The following is a 14,998-nucleotide window of genomic DNA, read 5'->3' as shown; positions in this document are numbered from 1 at the left end:
ATTGGCTGGTCAGTACAGGTGTTGTTACAGACTAGCTGTAATGAATGTTGTTTCTTGTCCCATAATTAAACAAAACAAAAAACAGTAGGAAGTCCACTGAAAAAAACTCTATTGTTCTTCACAATTAGTTTTAGATTAGATTATCCTGGAAATTGTTACCACAAGTTGTTACCTCACTTTTCATTTCCTTTTTCATTTACGAACATGCTAAACAACTAAGACGTCTATGGGACCATCTTCCTTCTACTGCAAAATGGACCACTTCTTTCTTCCCCCCACTTTTTAACTGGTCATTAATACATAGAAAAAAACTTTACTCTTCTTACAGTTTGATAGGAGTCAAGTGTAACAACATCCATTTTTAAGACTTAACTAAAGGGTTCACAGCACAATTAACAGCTTCTCAATTTTACATCCAAGATCCTTTAGAATTCTTGGGCGAGAACAATTCAGTCCTTGTGATTGTGTTAAACCCTCCTCTAACAAGATTTTAGTCTGAGACAATTCCTCAGACTCAACCTCTGTACAGCATTTGTATCCTGCTTGATATTTAGCACTGAAACAAATACTGTATCAGGAACAGCCTCAGCTTCTTTCTCTCCCTTGACCGGCTCCACTAACTCTGTAATGAGCATCCAGGGCACTGGAAAAAGAGCTTAAGTGTTCAGGTCTTGCCTATGTTGCGCCTCAGGATTTCTCACTCTCCCATCATAGAATCATAGAACGCTTTGGGTTGGAAGGGACCTCTAGAGGTCATCTAGCCCAACCCCCCTGCAGTGAGCAGGGACAGCTTTAACCAGATCAGATTGCTCAGAGCCCCGTCCAACCTGACCTTGAATGTTGCCAGGGATGGGGCCTCTACCACCTCTCTGGGCAACCTGTGCCAGTGCTTCACCACCCTCATTGTAAAAAATGTCTTCCTTATGTCTGGTGTAAACCTATTCTTCTTTAGTTTAAAACCATTACTCCTTGTCCTGTCACAACAGGCCTTGCTAAAAAGATTGCCCCCATCCTTCCTATAGTCCCCCTTTAAGTACTGAAAAGCCGCAATAAGGACTCCCCGCAGCCTTCTCCAGGCTGAACAACCCCAACTCTCTCATCAGCCTGTCCTTGTAGGAGAGGTGCCCCAGCCCTCAGATCATTTTGGTGGCCCTCCTCTGGACCCACTCCAACAGCTCCATGTCCAGAGCTGGATGCAGCACTCCAGGTGAAGTCTCACCAGAGCAGAGTAGCGGGGCGGAATCACCTCCCTCGACCTGCTGGCCACGCTTCTTTTGATGCAGCCCAGGGTACGGTTGGCTTTCTGGGCTGCAAGTGCACATTGTTGGCTCATGTCCAGCTTTTCATCCACCAGTACCCCCAAGTCCTTCTCCGCAGGGCTGCTCTCAATCCCTTCATCCCCCAGCCTGTATTGATACCGGGGGTTGCCCCGTCCCAGGTGCAGGACCTTGCATTTGGCCTTGTTGAACCTCATGAGGTTCACACAGGCCCACCTCTCCAGCTGGTCCAGGTCCCTTTGGATGACATCCCATCCTTCTGGCGTGTCAACCGCACCACTCAGCTTGGTGTCATCTGCAAACTTGCTGAGGGTGCACTCAATCCTACTGTCTGTGTCATTGATGAAGATGTTAAGCAGCACCGGTCCCAGTACGGACCCCTCAGGGACACCACTTACCACCGGCCTCCATGTGGACATTGAGCCATTGACCACAACCCTCTGGATGCGACCATCCAGCCAATTGTTATCCACCGAACAGTCCACCCATCAAACCCATATATCCCCAATTTAGAGAGAAGGATGTTGTGGGGGTCTGTGTCAAAGGCTTTACAGAAGTCCAAGCAGATGACATCCATTGCTTTTCCCTTGTCCACTGATGCAGTCACTCCTTCGTAGAAAGCCACTAGGTTGGTCAGGCAGGATTTGCCCTTGGTGAATCCGTGCTGGCTGTCTCGAATCACCTCCCTGTCCTCCATGTGCTTGAGCATATCTTCTAGGAGGATCTGCTCCATGATCTTCCCAGGCATAGAGGTGAGGCTGTCAGGTTGGTAGTTCCCAGGGTCCTCTGGGGTCCTGCTATGGTGTTCTATATTCAAAAACCAACAGATGCTTTTCCTGTTTTCCTTGTTTGAACACAATCTGTATTTTTAAAAGGAGGTCTGTTTGCATCGAGCAGCCTCCTAAAACTCTGCCAGCCACTTTCATCTTTTTTTAAATAATGAGACACTCCGTAGTCCCTCTGCTGAAATACTTCCAAAGCTTGTGCCAGTAGCTACAAAAAGCATAATGAGTCATGACGTATGTCTGTATTTCAGCTTCTATAAATTTGTCATCTGCTTTATGCACCCACAAGTTTAAAGTCGTGGTACCTTACAGATAATTTTACACATGTATGAAGAAAAAACTATCAGTGCAAACATCCATTCAGGTAAATTTGAAGTAATAGTTAAAGTCAAAGCTGCTGATTGTCCAAAAGAAGAAATGTTATTTCAAGGCAGAGAGGAGACAGTCAATACTCACGTGTCAAAAAAGAATTCGGGGATCTTTTCCAACAACAGTGTTATGATAGCAGACTAGAAGAAAGGCAAAAAGACAGTGTTAGGATGACGATTTCCTGCTTGTGCGGTGGCACTGCCATCAAAACGGATCTTTCACAAGAGGAAATATGCACAGAGAATAAAAGACTCAAAAGGACAAATGAAACTATTTCCCTGTATAAGAAATCTCTTCCCTAATGCCAGAAAGAAGGCATACAGCCTGCAAGCTGAAAACCACAAATGCCAAGTGGTATAAACTATCTACATAATCTAATAGAAGCAGAGCATACGTGCAGGATGTACAATTCCTCTGGGCCAAACAAAGCGCTCTTCTCAGACCCAGGTGAGTGGCTTTTCATCACATAGGAATCTTTAGATAAGTTTGACAAGAGTGCCCACACGTTTTTGCCATTCCCTTTGCAGGTCTAATTCTTCCCCCTTTTAATCCTGGCCCAAATGCAATTCTAAAAACATATTTAAGACAAGAACTTTTAAAACATTTAGTTATAAGAGGATTTAAATCCACAGCTGCTCTAAGGTTTCCCATGCCTTGGTGAGATATTTGTCATCTTCAACTCCATATACATCTTGATGCAACTTGTATACAACTTAACAGAACTTGTTCTTGCCAGCAGGTTGCTCAGCATCTTGCCCATTTTTAAACACCTCCAAGATTCAAATTCCTCCAATAATGGAGTTTCCATCACCTCTCTAGCCTACCTGTTCTAGCACTTAAGGAAAACATTCTCCACAGTGGAAGTGGTTATATCCTATCAGAATTTCCCATGGTTGACCTGAGCTGTCATCTCTCATCCTGGCTCTGTTCACCTTTGAGAAAAATCTGGCTCTGTTTTCTCTACACCATGCAACTAGATATTTGAAGACCACAAGATCTTCCTTAATCTTCTCTTCTTAAGGCTGAACAAACCCAGTTCCCTCTGTCTCTTCCTGTATGCCATGTGTTCCAGGCCCTGAGCATCTTTCTGTCCCTAAAGAAACAAGAAATTGGACACTATTCCAGATGCAGCCTCATCTGCCTCACAACCAGTTCCATTAATCCTCTACTTACATAAGCAAAAGGATCCCTAAATAAATCAAAACCAGTGTGAAGAGCAAACTAAGGTGCCCATACCTGTAAGCTCTTAATTCCAAGAAGCAGTTTAATGAGGCTTTCACAATATGAGTGCACCAGAGTCCTGCAAGATGAAAGATTCCACTACAGTTATAATAAAAAAACATTAGAAGAACAGGCTGTAACTTTCCATTACTGTTTTTTTTTTTCTTTTGAACCACTTACAATGACTTATGGTAACCACAGAAACAAACAAAAAATTTTAAAACTGCATTTTAGCTCTGAACAACCTAACTCTCTACAAGACTAGTGTGAGCTGGAAATGCAAAAGTCTTTCTGGTTAAGCTGTATCTCCTGGAAAAATTTTCAAAAAACAGTTGACCTTCCCCAGCCTTGTCAAAATTTTTCCCCCGGTATTTGGTTCTTGCCATAAAGTGCCATGGAGCCCAACACATGCCACAGGCAGGTAGTAAATTCTGCAATTTACCACTTTAAACTTACTGCTATTAAATGGCAACATATTGCACTAGCCACTTTTGCATAAGAAACAAGTCTTGTGTATCCGCTGGAGCTATGGTCTTTCCCTCCACTCTACTCAATGTTACATGGCACTTAAATAGAGACCAGCTCTGACTGAAGGGGAAGACAAAACACATTTTCTCTGACCTCGACCCCTCAGTCCGTATGGGAGTGCATGGCAAGAGACAGTTCTTGAACTGGTTTCTGTCCTTGATATGAGATTCCAAGCCGTTGATAAACTGCTTCACAACCTGCAGAGCAGAGAGAAGTTATCCACTTCCTGAAAAGACGCCCTGATCAACTGCTGTCTTTTAGGATGCTCTTTGTGAGCAGATGATGAGAACAGGGAAGAGGTAGCCAGGGAAATGCAGACAGACAGAAATTGTGATGAAAGGAAAGCTGGATAATAAATGAACTCTAGTCTAAACCATTTCCAAAAGGAAACACCAGTTGTTCTACAAAGTAACTCTAAAGCAGCAGTCTCACATTTTACTTTGATTATAAAGGTCTTTGCCTGTCTTCCTGTTCAGCTGAGATGGCAACATTTAATGTGACAAGAGCTGTACCCAAAATATTTGCAGGATTCAAATCGCTGGCCTCGGGACTTTCACGCTGGGCTTGTTGACTGGAGAGGAGCATCACATTGTGGCAGTTTTAATGCTGCCAGCTCCCAACCAACACAAAACCAAACACAGCTTCCACTAGAAAGTTAAGCAAATTATTTTTTTCCCTTAAGAGTCTTTGTCTATTGAATAATATTGCCAATTAATTATTTTGACAGGGCAAGGTGGTGGAAGTGCAGCACTTTTGCTTGGAATGATGCAAAACCAAACTTGGAGTATGCATACCAAGGCTGGTTTAACAGAGGCACATGCTAATCATCTCTATGTCTGACTATTCAGACATAACAGCTGAGAAGAGACAGATATAGCAGAAGGACAGTGGGACCAGGAGGCTGGGACGGCAACATTGAGAGAATTAGAGTCTGGACCACAGAAATCCAAGGTAAGCTACCCTGTTACACACTTTTGCAGAGGAATAGCAGAGACAGGCAGCTGCTTTGCATCTTTTGCTACAGAGCAAACAGTTTTAAAGCTGGCTCCTGCCAAAGCATAGTCTGTTACTTACGCCTGGGTAAGTAGGGTGCTTCTCCAGGGCCAGGCAGAGCTTCTTCTGGAAAGCCATTTGATCTACAGCTAAGGAGAAAGTTTAAAAAGAAAATAAAGAACCAGACAAATTTTATCCGTACGACATCATAACAACAGCTCTCAAGCCCATCCACCAATACTTCCGCGTTTGCTCTACTGAAGAGTCCAGTTAGCAAAAACCTGAGTGGTACCACCACTTGTGCTGTCTCCAGTCTGGGCTGAGAGTAGCTAATAGCATTAAAAAGGCTTAATACATGAATTCCTGAAGGCCTTGTCTGAGCTGAAGGGCAACACAACATGTTTGTTTTCCTGTTTCAGAGCTCCTGCCTCTGTAACTCAATACTGTAATCACAGATGCAGTCTAATCTTATTTCATATACCTCCAATAATCTTTCAGAAGTCTTTTGACTTAGCATGTATACCCAAAAAGCTAGTATAATGAGTTCAGGAACTGTGCAATTCAAGAGGTATATAACAAATAAGAGGCCAGATGAAGGTTTGCTTGACCTTTGGAACAAGTTGGCTCAAGCATTTTTGCTCTGCAAGTAAAATGTATCTTTACTTTGTACCAGTCACCTTTGCAGGTTTTCAGATACAAGCAGAGAGAGCAAGTGTTAAACCCATACCTATTTCATTCTGTCCCTCCCCAGCTTTCAGTACAATTCCTGAAGCTCTAAGGAGCTCTTCAAAGACTCCCTCATTCTCCACTCCACCATGGGCAGAGGCCTTTTCCTTATCAGAAATCCGCGACTTCTTTGGTTCTGAGAAAACAAGACATGCTACATCAAATATACTCTGCAATAAAAATAGCAAGGATCCTTCATAGAAAAAATTTAAAATTAACCTTCTAGTAAGAAATTAGAGGAACACAGGAATATACTTATGGGACCAGACCAACAAACTGTACTGCTATTTAACAGCAGTCGTTAGCTGACTCGGATACCAACGCACAGATCCTATAAAGCAGTTACCCCTGCAGCATGACACCAGAAAGGAACATTCTTACTCAGTCCTTTTAGTGATCCATAATGAAAGACAGTTAAGATACACCTTCAGTGGCTTACTCCCATGGGAGACATACCCACTAACAGATTATGAGCAACGTTAGAGCACATACTTTCCTCTGGACTGAAAAGCACAAATTTAATACAGGTTCTCCCACCAGACCTGTCTCTTAGGTATCTACCCATCTGCTAAAGCAAAAAAATAACTATCTTCCCTCCAGCTACATAGAGAGCTTATTTTGGTTTGATTTATAGATATCAGTTTTGGTCAAATGTGATTAATCTACAGACTCTGAAGGCAGTGAAGCTCAAGATGGTAAGCACTGATCAAAGATATGAGAACAGAGGGACTGCGAAAAGATATGGCACTGCTTTTAACATTGTTGTTTTATTGTCATTTATTAAAAAAATGTGTTTAAAGATCAACAGTGTCCTTAACAATTAGCTAGTAGCATTATCAAAACTGTCATTCTGGCCTTCTCCCTGCCTGGGAGCCACTGCCTCCACCAACAGGTCTCCACTCCCTGTAAGATTATACCTGAGCACCTACTCAGCAAGTCTGTCTTGCAGCTCTCTCCATCGGTTTTTGACAATTTCCTTTTTGAAACCATGGTAACAAAACCTTTGTTGTTGCCTATAAAAACGCAGGAAAAAGACAAGTGAGCAAAGGACACATGACTTTAACTGAGGCTTTTTTAAGCAAATCTAGAATGTGTTAGTGACTAATGAAGGGAAATGCTCCAGAAACTGACATTGCTCAAAGAAAAGCAGACTGCCTGGTTAACCAGTATCATGCATTTTTCTGCCATACAGGTTGAGATTTTAGAGCTTGTCATATTTAAATAGTGCAATATATCACTTTTTCTAAAATTCATTTCCTCATAAAACAAGGCTTAGCTGCTCTTTCAGATGCCAGGCGAATTGAATGGCAAGTTAAACTGAGTAACTAAGAGGTCTCAGATGGTATCCACTGATCTGAACTTGTGATCCTCTTCCCATGACCAGAGAAAGCTACAAAGGATTAGCAATTTAGCGTTCATGAGCCCAGGCACGTTAGATGACCCCGTTCATGTTCCCAACCCAGTACAACTGCAGGAAGAGTTCTGTCAGCGCAAACCTCCATCCTACTTGTCCTCTTTTGGTGGGTGGCAGTGGTTAAAAAGAAAAAATAAATCTTGGCTCACCTTTAAAACTTAAAAATTGTTTTAAAAGACGCTTGATCATCTCACGCTCAGTTTCAACTATTTGGCAGAGGCTATTCAAACGAGTTACATGAAATATCAGAGTGGAAGCGGAACAATTCCCAAAAAAACCGTGATGAGCCTTTAGCAGCTCTTCTGGAGCCGAGGTGCAGACTGACAGGCCAAAGAAGAGTGCTCGCTCCCGGGTAGCCCTCTCTTTATCAGATCTGCTCCCAAACGCTTGGAAATTCCTGCGGCAGCCAACTTACCTCACCTGAGCATTTATTTATAGGGCAGTACGGGGTACATAGAAGCTTCATCACCTTTAGCTCGGTTACCTCAGTTTCCGCGGCCAGGAAAGGCCCGCTGCACCCTGAGAGCAGGCTAGCGTTGCAGCAGGCAGGCGAGTTTTAAAGCCGGTTTTATGCTCTTGAGAACGAACAGCGGGATTTTGCCCAAACGTGGCTCCGAAGCGCGGTCCCAAAGCGCACCGGCCCCGGGAAGCACGGCCAGGGCGGGGAGGGGCGGGGCGGGTCACGCTCCTCCGCCGAAGGCCCCGCACCTGCGCTGCGAGCGGCGCGGCGGCCTCCGCCCTCAGGGCCCCGCCGCCTCCCCGCAGGCTCCCCGCAGGCTCCCCGCAGGCCCGCTCTCCGCCGCTCTCCGCCGCCCGCCGCGACGCGACGCGACCCAGCCGCCGCTCGAGCTTCCCGCCACCGCGCGCGGTGACGTACTTCCGGCGGCGGGAGGGCTGGGCCCGGAAGCGGAAGCGGAGCCGGGGCCTGGGGCGGCCCGGTGGCGGCCGGAGCCGGGTCCGGTAGCGGTACCGCCACCGCCACGATGAGCGAGCCCGAGCTGCTGCTGGACTCCAACATCCGGCTGTGGGTGGTGCTGCCCATCGTCTTCATCACCTTCTTCGTGGGCATGATCCGGCACTACGTCTCCATCCTCCTCCAGAGCGACAAGAGGCTGACGCAGGAGCAGGTGTCCGACAGGTCAGGGCCGCCGCCGGGCCCCCCTCGGCCCGGGCCCCGCCTCGGCCCGGGCCCCCCCAGCCGCGGAGGACGTGGCGCCGCCGCCGCCTCACGTCTGCCTTGCCCCGGGGCCCCCCGGCCCGGCTGGGCTCGCTCCCGCCCGCCGGCCGGCCGGGGGGACACAGCAGGCCCGCTCCCGCCTGCGGCCGTGCCGCTAACGCGCCATGTCTCTTTTGCAGCCAAGTCCTGATTCGGAGCAGAGTCCTTCGGGAAAATGGAAAATACATTCCCAAACAGGTACGGAGCTGCCTGAGCGGCTTTATGCTTTACGAAGAGGGTAACTCGGAAACAAGAACAAAGCAAGAAGTTGTGTTAGCGGAGTGCCGTGGTTAGAGGTGCTCGCAGGTATCGGGCAGCTTCTGCACAAGTGCCCCGTGGGGTCAGACACCCTCCCCTAGCCCAGAGTAGTGCCTGAAGTGTGGTTGGTAGCAGATGCTTAGGAAAGCTGGACGCAGGACTGCTGTATGTGTCTCTTCCCTGACATTAACGTTAGCTTCCACTACTTGGTGTTTTAACTGCATGCTAAAATGAAGTCTGCGTGCAAACCATCATGTTTAATCTGGCAACAAATACACAGGTATTTAATAAAAGCTGGGATAATGAGGTAGTCATACAATGTCAGCTGTAATGTTTGCTGAACTAAAAATCAGTCTCTCACATTGGCTCAGTTGCTGACAAGTCCGTATATTGTAAAATCTGGAAGTCAGCTGGGGGGAATGAAAACGTCCGATGTACTGGATTGAACCAGCAAGAACTTTGCACAAAGCGCTAAAAGCTCTTTAATTAATGTGGATTGTTCTTCAGAGAACTCTTAGAATTATTTTAAGAATTTTTAAAAGCCAGAGAGCTGGTAGTCTGGATCCAGGGAAACAGAAAAGTGAGGCCCTTTAGATCATACAGACACTGAAGTACCTCTCCAAGAAAGAAGGATGTGTTATGAAAGAGTTCATAAGATGTCTGCATGTCTGAGCAAGAAATAATGCTTCTGTTCTTTCATTTCTTACGGTGTTAGCATTGGCTCTTTTTTGTTTTCAGTCTTTCCTGACCCGGAAATATTTTTTTAATAACCCAGAGGATGGATTTTTTAAGAAAACGAAAAGAAAGGTAGTGCCTCCTTCACCAATGACAGGTATGTTAAGGTACCATAATTGTAGCCGGGCAGAAAAACTGTATTTTTCTGCCAAGGTAGGAAGGTGAATCAACTTCACAAAGAGCTCAGGGAATGTGAGGGAGGGCGTGGGACTGTGCAGCTGGGTATTGGGGAGGAGGGGGGAGGGAGATCCCCATCTTTGGTAGCAACATGTTGGGTCACTTCATTTTGCTTAACTTCAACCTCTAGCTGCCTGCAGCGTTTCACAAGCCCATGACCACCTCAGTGTTGCCAGAAATGGAAAGTCCTGCTCTCACTCCTGTCCTTTTGTCAGTTTTTTGCACCAGCTCCTGCAGGACCTTCTCTAAACTGATTTAATGTATTAATGTGGCCAAAGACCTTAGCAGCAAATTAGCTGTATAGTTAGTTGTCCCTTTTCTAGCTAAATCAGCTCGCAGAGGGGTCAGGCAAGTTCCACAATCTGGAGCAAGGGATGGGGTCAAACACAGACAAAGCAGCTGGGGTCAGACACAGCAGAGAACACAATACCGTTTCAGTAGCAGCAGCAGCCAGCGACACACTGGCTGCTCATCTCATTTTGCGGTGTCTTTCACAACAGTGGAAAGTAACACATATGGGAGAGATAGTGGGATAGAACTGTTATCTCTGATGCGGTTTATGGGAGAGATAGTGGGATAGAACTGTTATCTCTGATGCGGTTTCTTGATTAAAATAGCTGACATTGGTCTTGTTTCCATTTATTGTGACACGCTGCTACTTTAAATCAAATCTATGATTTGCAGATCCTACCATGTTGACAGATATGATGAAAGGGAACGTAACCAATGTTTTGCCTATGATCCTCATCGGTGGTTGGATCAACATGACATTTTCGGGATTTGTCACAAGTAAGTGGCTGGAGAAACACAGCCCATGGGTCTGGCCATGTTTCTGATGATGACCTCCAGGGTCTGGGCTATATTGAGAGATTTGCTCCTCTACCTGAAAGCAGTCGATTGGAAGCAGCGTGAATTTGGCTTGTGGCACTGCCGCTACTCACTCCATGAACTGCATTGATTTGCTTGCCCCATAGCAAAGGAGGGAAAGTAGTTTTCAGAGTACCGGCCATGATCACAAAGAAAATAGTTCATGTATTCAGGAACAATTGTAGTGGCAAACCCAGTATTTAAATTTATTAAAACCGCCTAAACTTCAAGTTGATACAGTGGATTTTCCTCTGAACCCGTCCAGGGAGTTGGTTACTGTGTAATGCAGGGTATACACATCAAAAATACTACCTTAAATTCACAGTTCTGTTTTTTACTTACTGTTTATGTGAGAACTGTTTCCTTAATGACAGACATTCCCTTTCACGGTTACTGAAACAACACCTGTGATGGTTTGGCCATCTGATTAAGTTTCAAAAAGTCTTGTCATATTAAAATAATTACAGAACTACAGCTTTTTCAAAAGTACACGCCAACTTGTTATTGTATGCATTGCATTCAGACTACATTAGCTTTAATAAAAGAACTATCTATTCACTTTTCCATCTGCTTTGCAATTATGTACTGTCACTTTGTAAAACTGGGCTTTTTTTTTTAATCCTGCAGCAAAGGTCCCATTTCCTCTGACGCTGCGTTTTAAACCAATGTTGCAGCAGGGAATTGAACTGCTCACTTTAGATGCGTCCTGGTAAGCCTGTGTCCTCAGCAAGCAAGGTCAAATATTCACTTGGAAAATTTTGAATGTGTTAATAACCCTTGAATGGTCTGTGTGTGCTTCTGAAATGAGATCACAAGCCAGCTTTGACCTGAAATCAACCGTGCTTGTTCTGATTTATCAGGGTGAGCTCTGCTTCCTGGTACTTCTTGAATGTGTTTGGACTCAGAAGCATTTATACTCTCATCCTGGGCCAAGATAATGGTAAGACACTGTCATTTCTGTGAAAGAGCTGGCTTCTGCTTCCATGGGATGACTTCTGCTCCCATGGGATGACTTCTGAGGGAGGCTGGTGAAGGATTACTAAATTTCCAGCCAAAAAGCTCTTGAAAGCCTCTCTCTGTGAGGTTACGCTCCGCTGGCTAGGTTTGACATCACCTGCAGAAGTACCCAAATCTTCTGCACCAGCCTTTGCTTATAGACTTCCATGGTATTTCCTTCCCATCAAATTGGTGTGCAGAAATTTTGCTCTCAGGCTTGCTTTTATTTCTAGCAAGTATCAGTTTTAAGAAAAGCTGCAAAGATTTCTTAATGCTAGATGCAGAGCAGGACAGATACTGTTTCTGGCGGTATGGGGAATGTATAAGACCGTGTTTTCCTCAGTTTGTCTGCGTATTTTATGTAAGTTTAGTGAAGATGTAGGGGGTGGCACATTAGTATTGCATTCTAGGCATTTCTGCAACTTCCTAGTCTATAGCTAGAAGCCGGCCTGGTGGCACTGTGCTCCAAGAATTGCTGTTTAAATGACATAAAAATCAACCTGTCGTTTCTCTTTTGTAGCTGCGGATCAGTCTAGGGTGATGCAAGAACAAATGACAGGGGCAGCAATGGCCATGCCAGCAGATACTAACAAGGCATTTAAGGTACAGTATTCCCACCTGCATTCCTATTTGCTGTGAGCTTACAGGATTGTAGGCTATATGTAACTCAGCCTCCCCCTGAGTCAAGTAAGAGAATTGCTCTGGATTCCTGTTCCTAAAATTAGAGCTGACAACTGATGAAGGGTGTAGAAGCTGCCCTGGGTCTGGCAGAGCCCTAATACCCCAAAGTAAACCTGATTAGTTAGTCATTCCTGATACAAAAGCTGAATTCATGTGCCATCTTCTGCTTTTGCAGAGGAAGATTTTTTTCTTTCCCTTGAGATCTAGTTCCAAAGCAGAGGCTGGCTTCCAAAAGTTGTGTTAATAGTGCAGCTGAGCACAAGTCCAGCAGGCACATGATGGAACTTGGGTAAGAAAATCAAGTAAGCGAGTTAGCTCAGCAGAAAATCTCAGGATTTGACTGTGTCTTGAAGTTCTCCTAAGCGGTCTCCATAGGTGCTTGCTTATTAGACTGTCTCTCCCTTTCACAACCCTAGTTTATGCATGAAGGGAAGGTCCTGGTTTCTGGTTTTGTGTACCGTAGTAAAGATTTAGCCACACACAACCTGCTGCCTGGGAAGTCAGGATGGTCTGCTCCTGCAGTTTCTTGTATTCAGTCACCTTCCTGGTTAAAGAAAACAAACCACATCACCCAGCCAGAGGCTCAGCCAGGGAGGAAGGTGGCTGCAGTTTGCAGCTCTGCTGGAGCAGTGACTGTTCTGTCACAAACTGTCAGCACTGAGGTGCAATTCCAACCAGTGCCATGCGCTCTCCTGGCTCACGTCCTTCTGTTTCCTTTCCGGTACTGGCTGGCTGGAGCCATTTTGCCATTCAGCCCTGCAGGGACCTAAAACTACTGCATGGTCCCCAGCAGGAACAAAGAAAGCAAGCCTGTATTGCAGGAGAAGCGTTCTGGCCAAGAAATAGAAGTCTCTTGAGGAGGCAACACATGACGTGATTTTGCAGGCTGTATGCAGCTTATTTCACAATACTTACTGGAGCAACACTTAATGGACTAATAGGAGGAGAGATTTCTGTTCATAGGTTTTGGAAAATTAGTAGTGGGGGAGATTATTCTCATATTTAGGATCAAATTCTGTTCTTAGGTCTTGGGCTGCTATGAACACCCTGGCTTAATGAATTAATAAACACTGCAGCTCCAGGGAGCTTGTTGGTTGGAGGACACTGTAATGAGGCACATCAAGTCTGTGATCAGTTGCAATATTTTTGGCCTGTAACTTTTTATTCAAATGTCTCTGAACTAAAGAATTAACTAGCCACACAGCACTTGTCCCCCCTACCCCTCCCCCCCAACAGAATTGGCTGTGTTTCTGGAGACAGCTGCTTCAGAAGAAACAGACTATTCCAGAAGGTTAGAGGGTTTTCAAAAAGTAGATAACGTAATTTTTATAACTTCTATGAAGTACTTGTATTGACCAGCTATGTAATACCCAATTAAGCATAAAACACTGATTTCAGAGAGTTGACAGGATTGGCAGGTTTTTAATAGAACTTGGTTTTTGTTGCAGTTTTTAAGGTAAGCACTGCTTTGCGTAGTTCTTGTCTACCTACTTTAATACTGTGTTGCTTTCCTTTCTCTACCTCTGTTTATTATCAATGCAGACGGAATGGGAAGCTTTAGAATTGACTGATCATCAGTGGGCCTTAGAAGATGTAGAAGAAGAGCTCATGGCAAAAGACCTCCATTTTGAAGGCATGTTTAAGGAAGAACTTCAGACCTCCATCTTCTGAATCTGAGAATATGCTTTTGTCTCTTCTTGTAAAAGTAATTTGAAAAGAAATCTGTTACTTAAAACTATATAATGTATTTTAGCAAGGCTGAGAATAAAAGAAAAACACCATGTTCAGAACTGCAGTTACCTAACTTTGATTTGAGCCCCAGGACCGAGTATGTTGTATTTGAGTCAAAGGCGCTCTGTGTGGGTTTCTAGCTGGAGTTCCGTTTCTCTTCCTGGGAAATGTATACTGGAGAAAAGACCTAAAATTTCTAGTTCTAGTACACAAAGAGCAAGCTTGCTTGAGTTAAGGAATTTAAAACTTCATGTGACTGAAAAAGTATGAGTAGTGCCTATGTTTCTGGTTTTACCCTTTTAAGCAAATGCATAGGTAGCTATCCTTTACTTTTGAACAATTAAGACAACATCAGCACGTTAAGAATTCAAAACTTACTTAGCAACAAATTATCTAACGCATCTTTAGAAGCAGTGTGGAGATTCAGTTTCTGAAAGTGGTGGTTGTCCTTCCTCCTTATAATCTTTTTTTTTTTTTTTTTTCCTTCTGTTTGAAGCTTTCTCAGAAGAAAACAAAAGCCAGAGGGAGATACTCACCACTTGCCCACGGCAAAGTGTGGGATGGCTCACCTTCCTCTCATAACCAAGCCTGCACCAAGGCTCCCTAGTGCTGCAAAATCCCATCTGCTTTCTGCCCTGGTCAACCTGCTGGTGGACACACCAGTGGTCACGGGGGCAACTTCTGGTCCCCTCTTTGCTGCTTTTGTTCCTGGGCAGAGCAGTTCCTTGGAGGTCTTTGGGCAGTGGAGAGCCAGAGATGGCATTTCTATGCAGAGGTAGCAAACAGACTATCTCCTGGTTAATTTAATTGTTCCCAAGTCCATTTATAAGCACCTTAGACTGCCTACAGAGCCCCTCCTGTCTGCCATGCTCACAGCAGGATGTACACCTAGCAAGGGTGCCTGGCTGTTCCTGTATCCCTGTTCAGTTATTTACATGCCAGGTGGGGAAAATAAATACCTTGTTTTAAGCCTCCTGCCTGACCATCTTCTTGCACTGTAGAGAACAGGGAGCAAATGTTCCTG

At 44.8% G+C, this 14,998-nt stretch overlaps 2 protein-coding genes across 2 annotated transcripts in view; one reads left to right on the top strand and one right to left on the bottom strand.

The window, feature by feature from the left end:
* Positions 1 to 6,889, bottom strand: part of FANCD2 (FA complementation group D2) — a 51,718-nt gene extending 44,829 nt beyond the window's left edge. Inside the window, exons 1-6 of the mRNA XM_075714694.1 lie at positions 6,829 to 6,889; positions 5,901 to 6,035; positions 5,255 to 5,322; positions 4,274 to 4,377; positions 3,668 to 3,731; positions 2,519 to 2,571 (exon numbers count right to left, since the gene is read on the bottom strand). Coding sequence (XP_075570809.1) covers positions 2,519 to 2,571; positions 3,668 to 3,731; positions 4,274 to 4,377; positions 5,255 to 5,322; positions 5,901 to 6,035; positions 6,829 to 6,889 — 485 coding nt within the window. The remainder of the gene's footprint in view (positions 1 to 2,518; positions 2,572 to 3,667; positions 3,732 to 4,273; positions 4,378 to 5,254; positions 5,323 to 5,900; positions 6,036 to 6,828) is intronic.
* Positions 6,890 to 8,255: 1,366 nt separating this feature from the next.
* Positions 8,256 to 14,373, top strand: EMC3 (ER membrane protein complex subunit 3). The gene is made up of 8 exons (XM_075714697.1): positions 8,256 to 8,451; positions 8,670 to 8,727; positions 9,526 to 9,619; positions 10,384 to 10,488; positions 11,194 to 11,275; positions 11,427 to 11,506; positions 12,083 to 12,165; positions 13,786 to 14,373. Exons 1-8 carry the CDS (start codon positions 8,297 to 8,299, stop codon positions 13,912 to 13,914), a joined length of 786 nt encoding a protein of 261 aa, XP_075570812.1. The 5' UTR covers positions 8,256 to 8,296; the 3' UTR covers positions 13,915 to 14,373.
* The last annotated feature ends 625 nt before the right edge of the window (positions 14,374 to 14,998 follow it).

This window comes from Pelecanus crispus, chromosome 7 (assembly GCF_030463565.1).
Source record: "Pelecanus crispus isolate bPelCri1 chromosome 7, bPelCri1.pri, whole genome shotgun sequence".
Classification (NCBI taxonomy): Eukaryota; Metazoa; Chordata; class Aves; order Pelecaniformes; family Pelecanidae; genus Pelecanus; species Pelecanus crispus.
The sequence above is the reverse complement of the archived record's forward strand: the minus strand, read 5'-3'. Positions and strand labels throughout refer to the sequence as shown.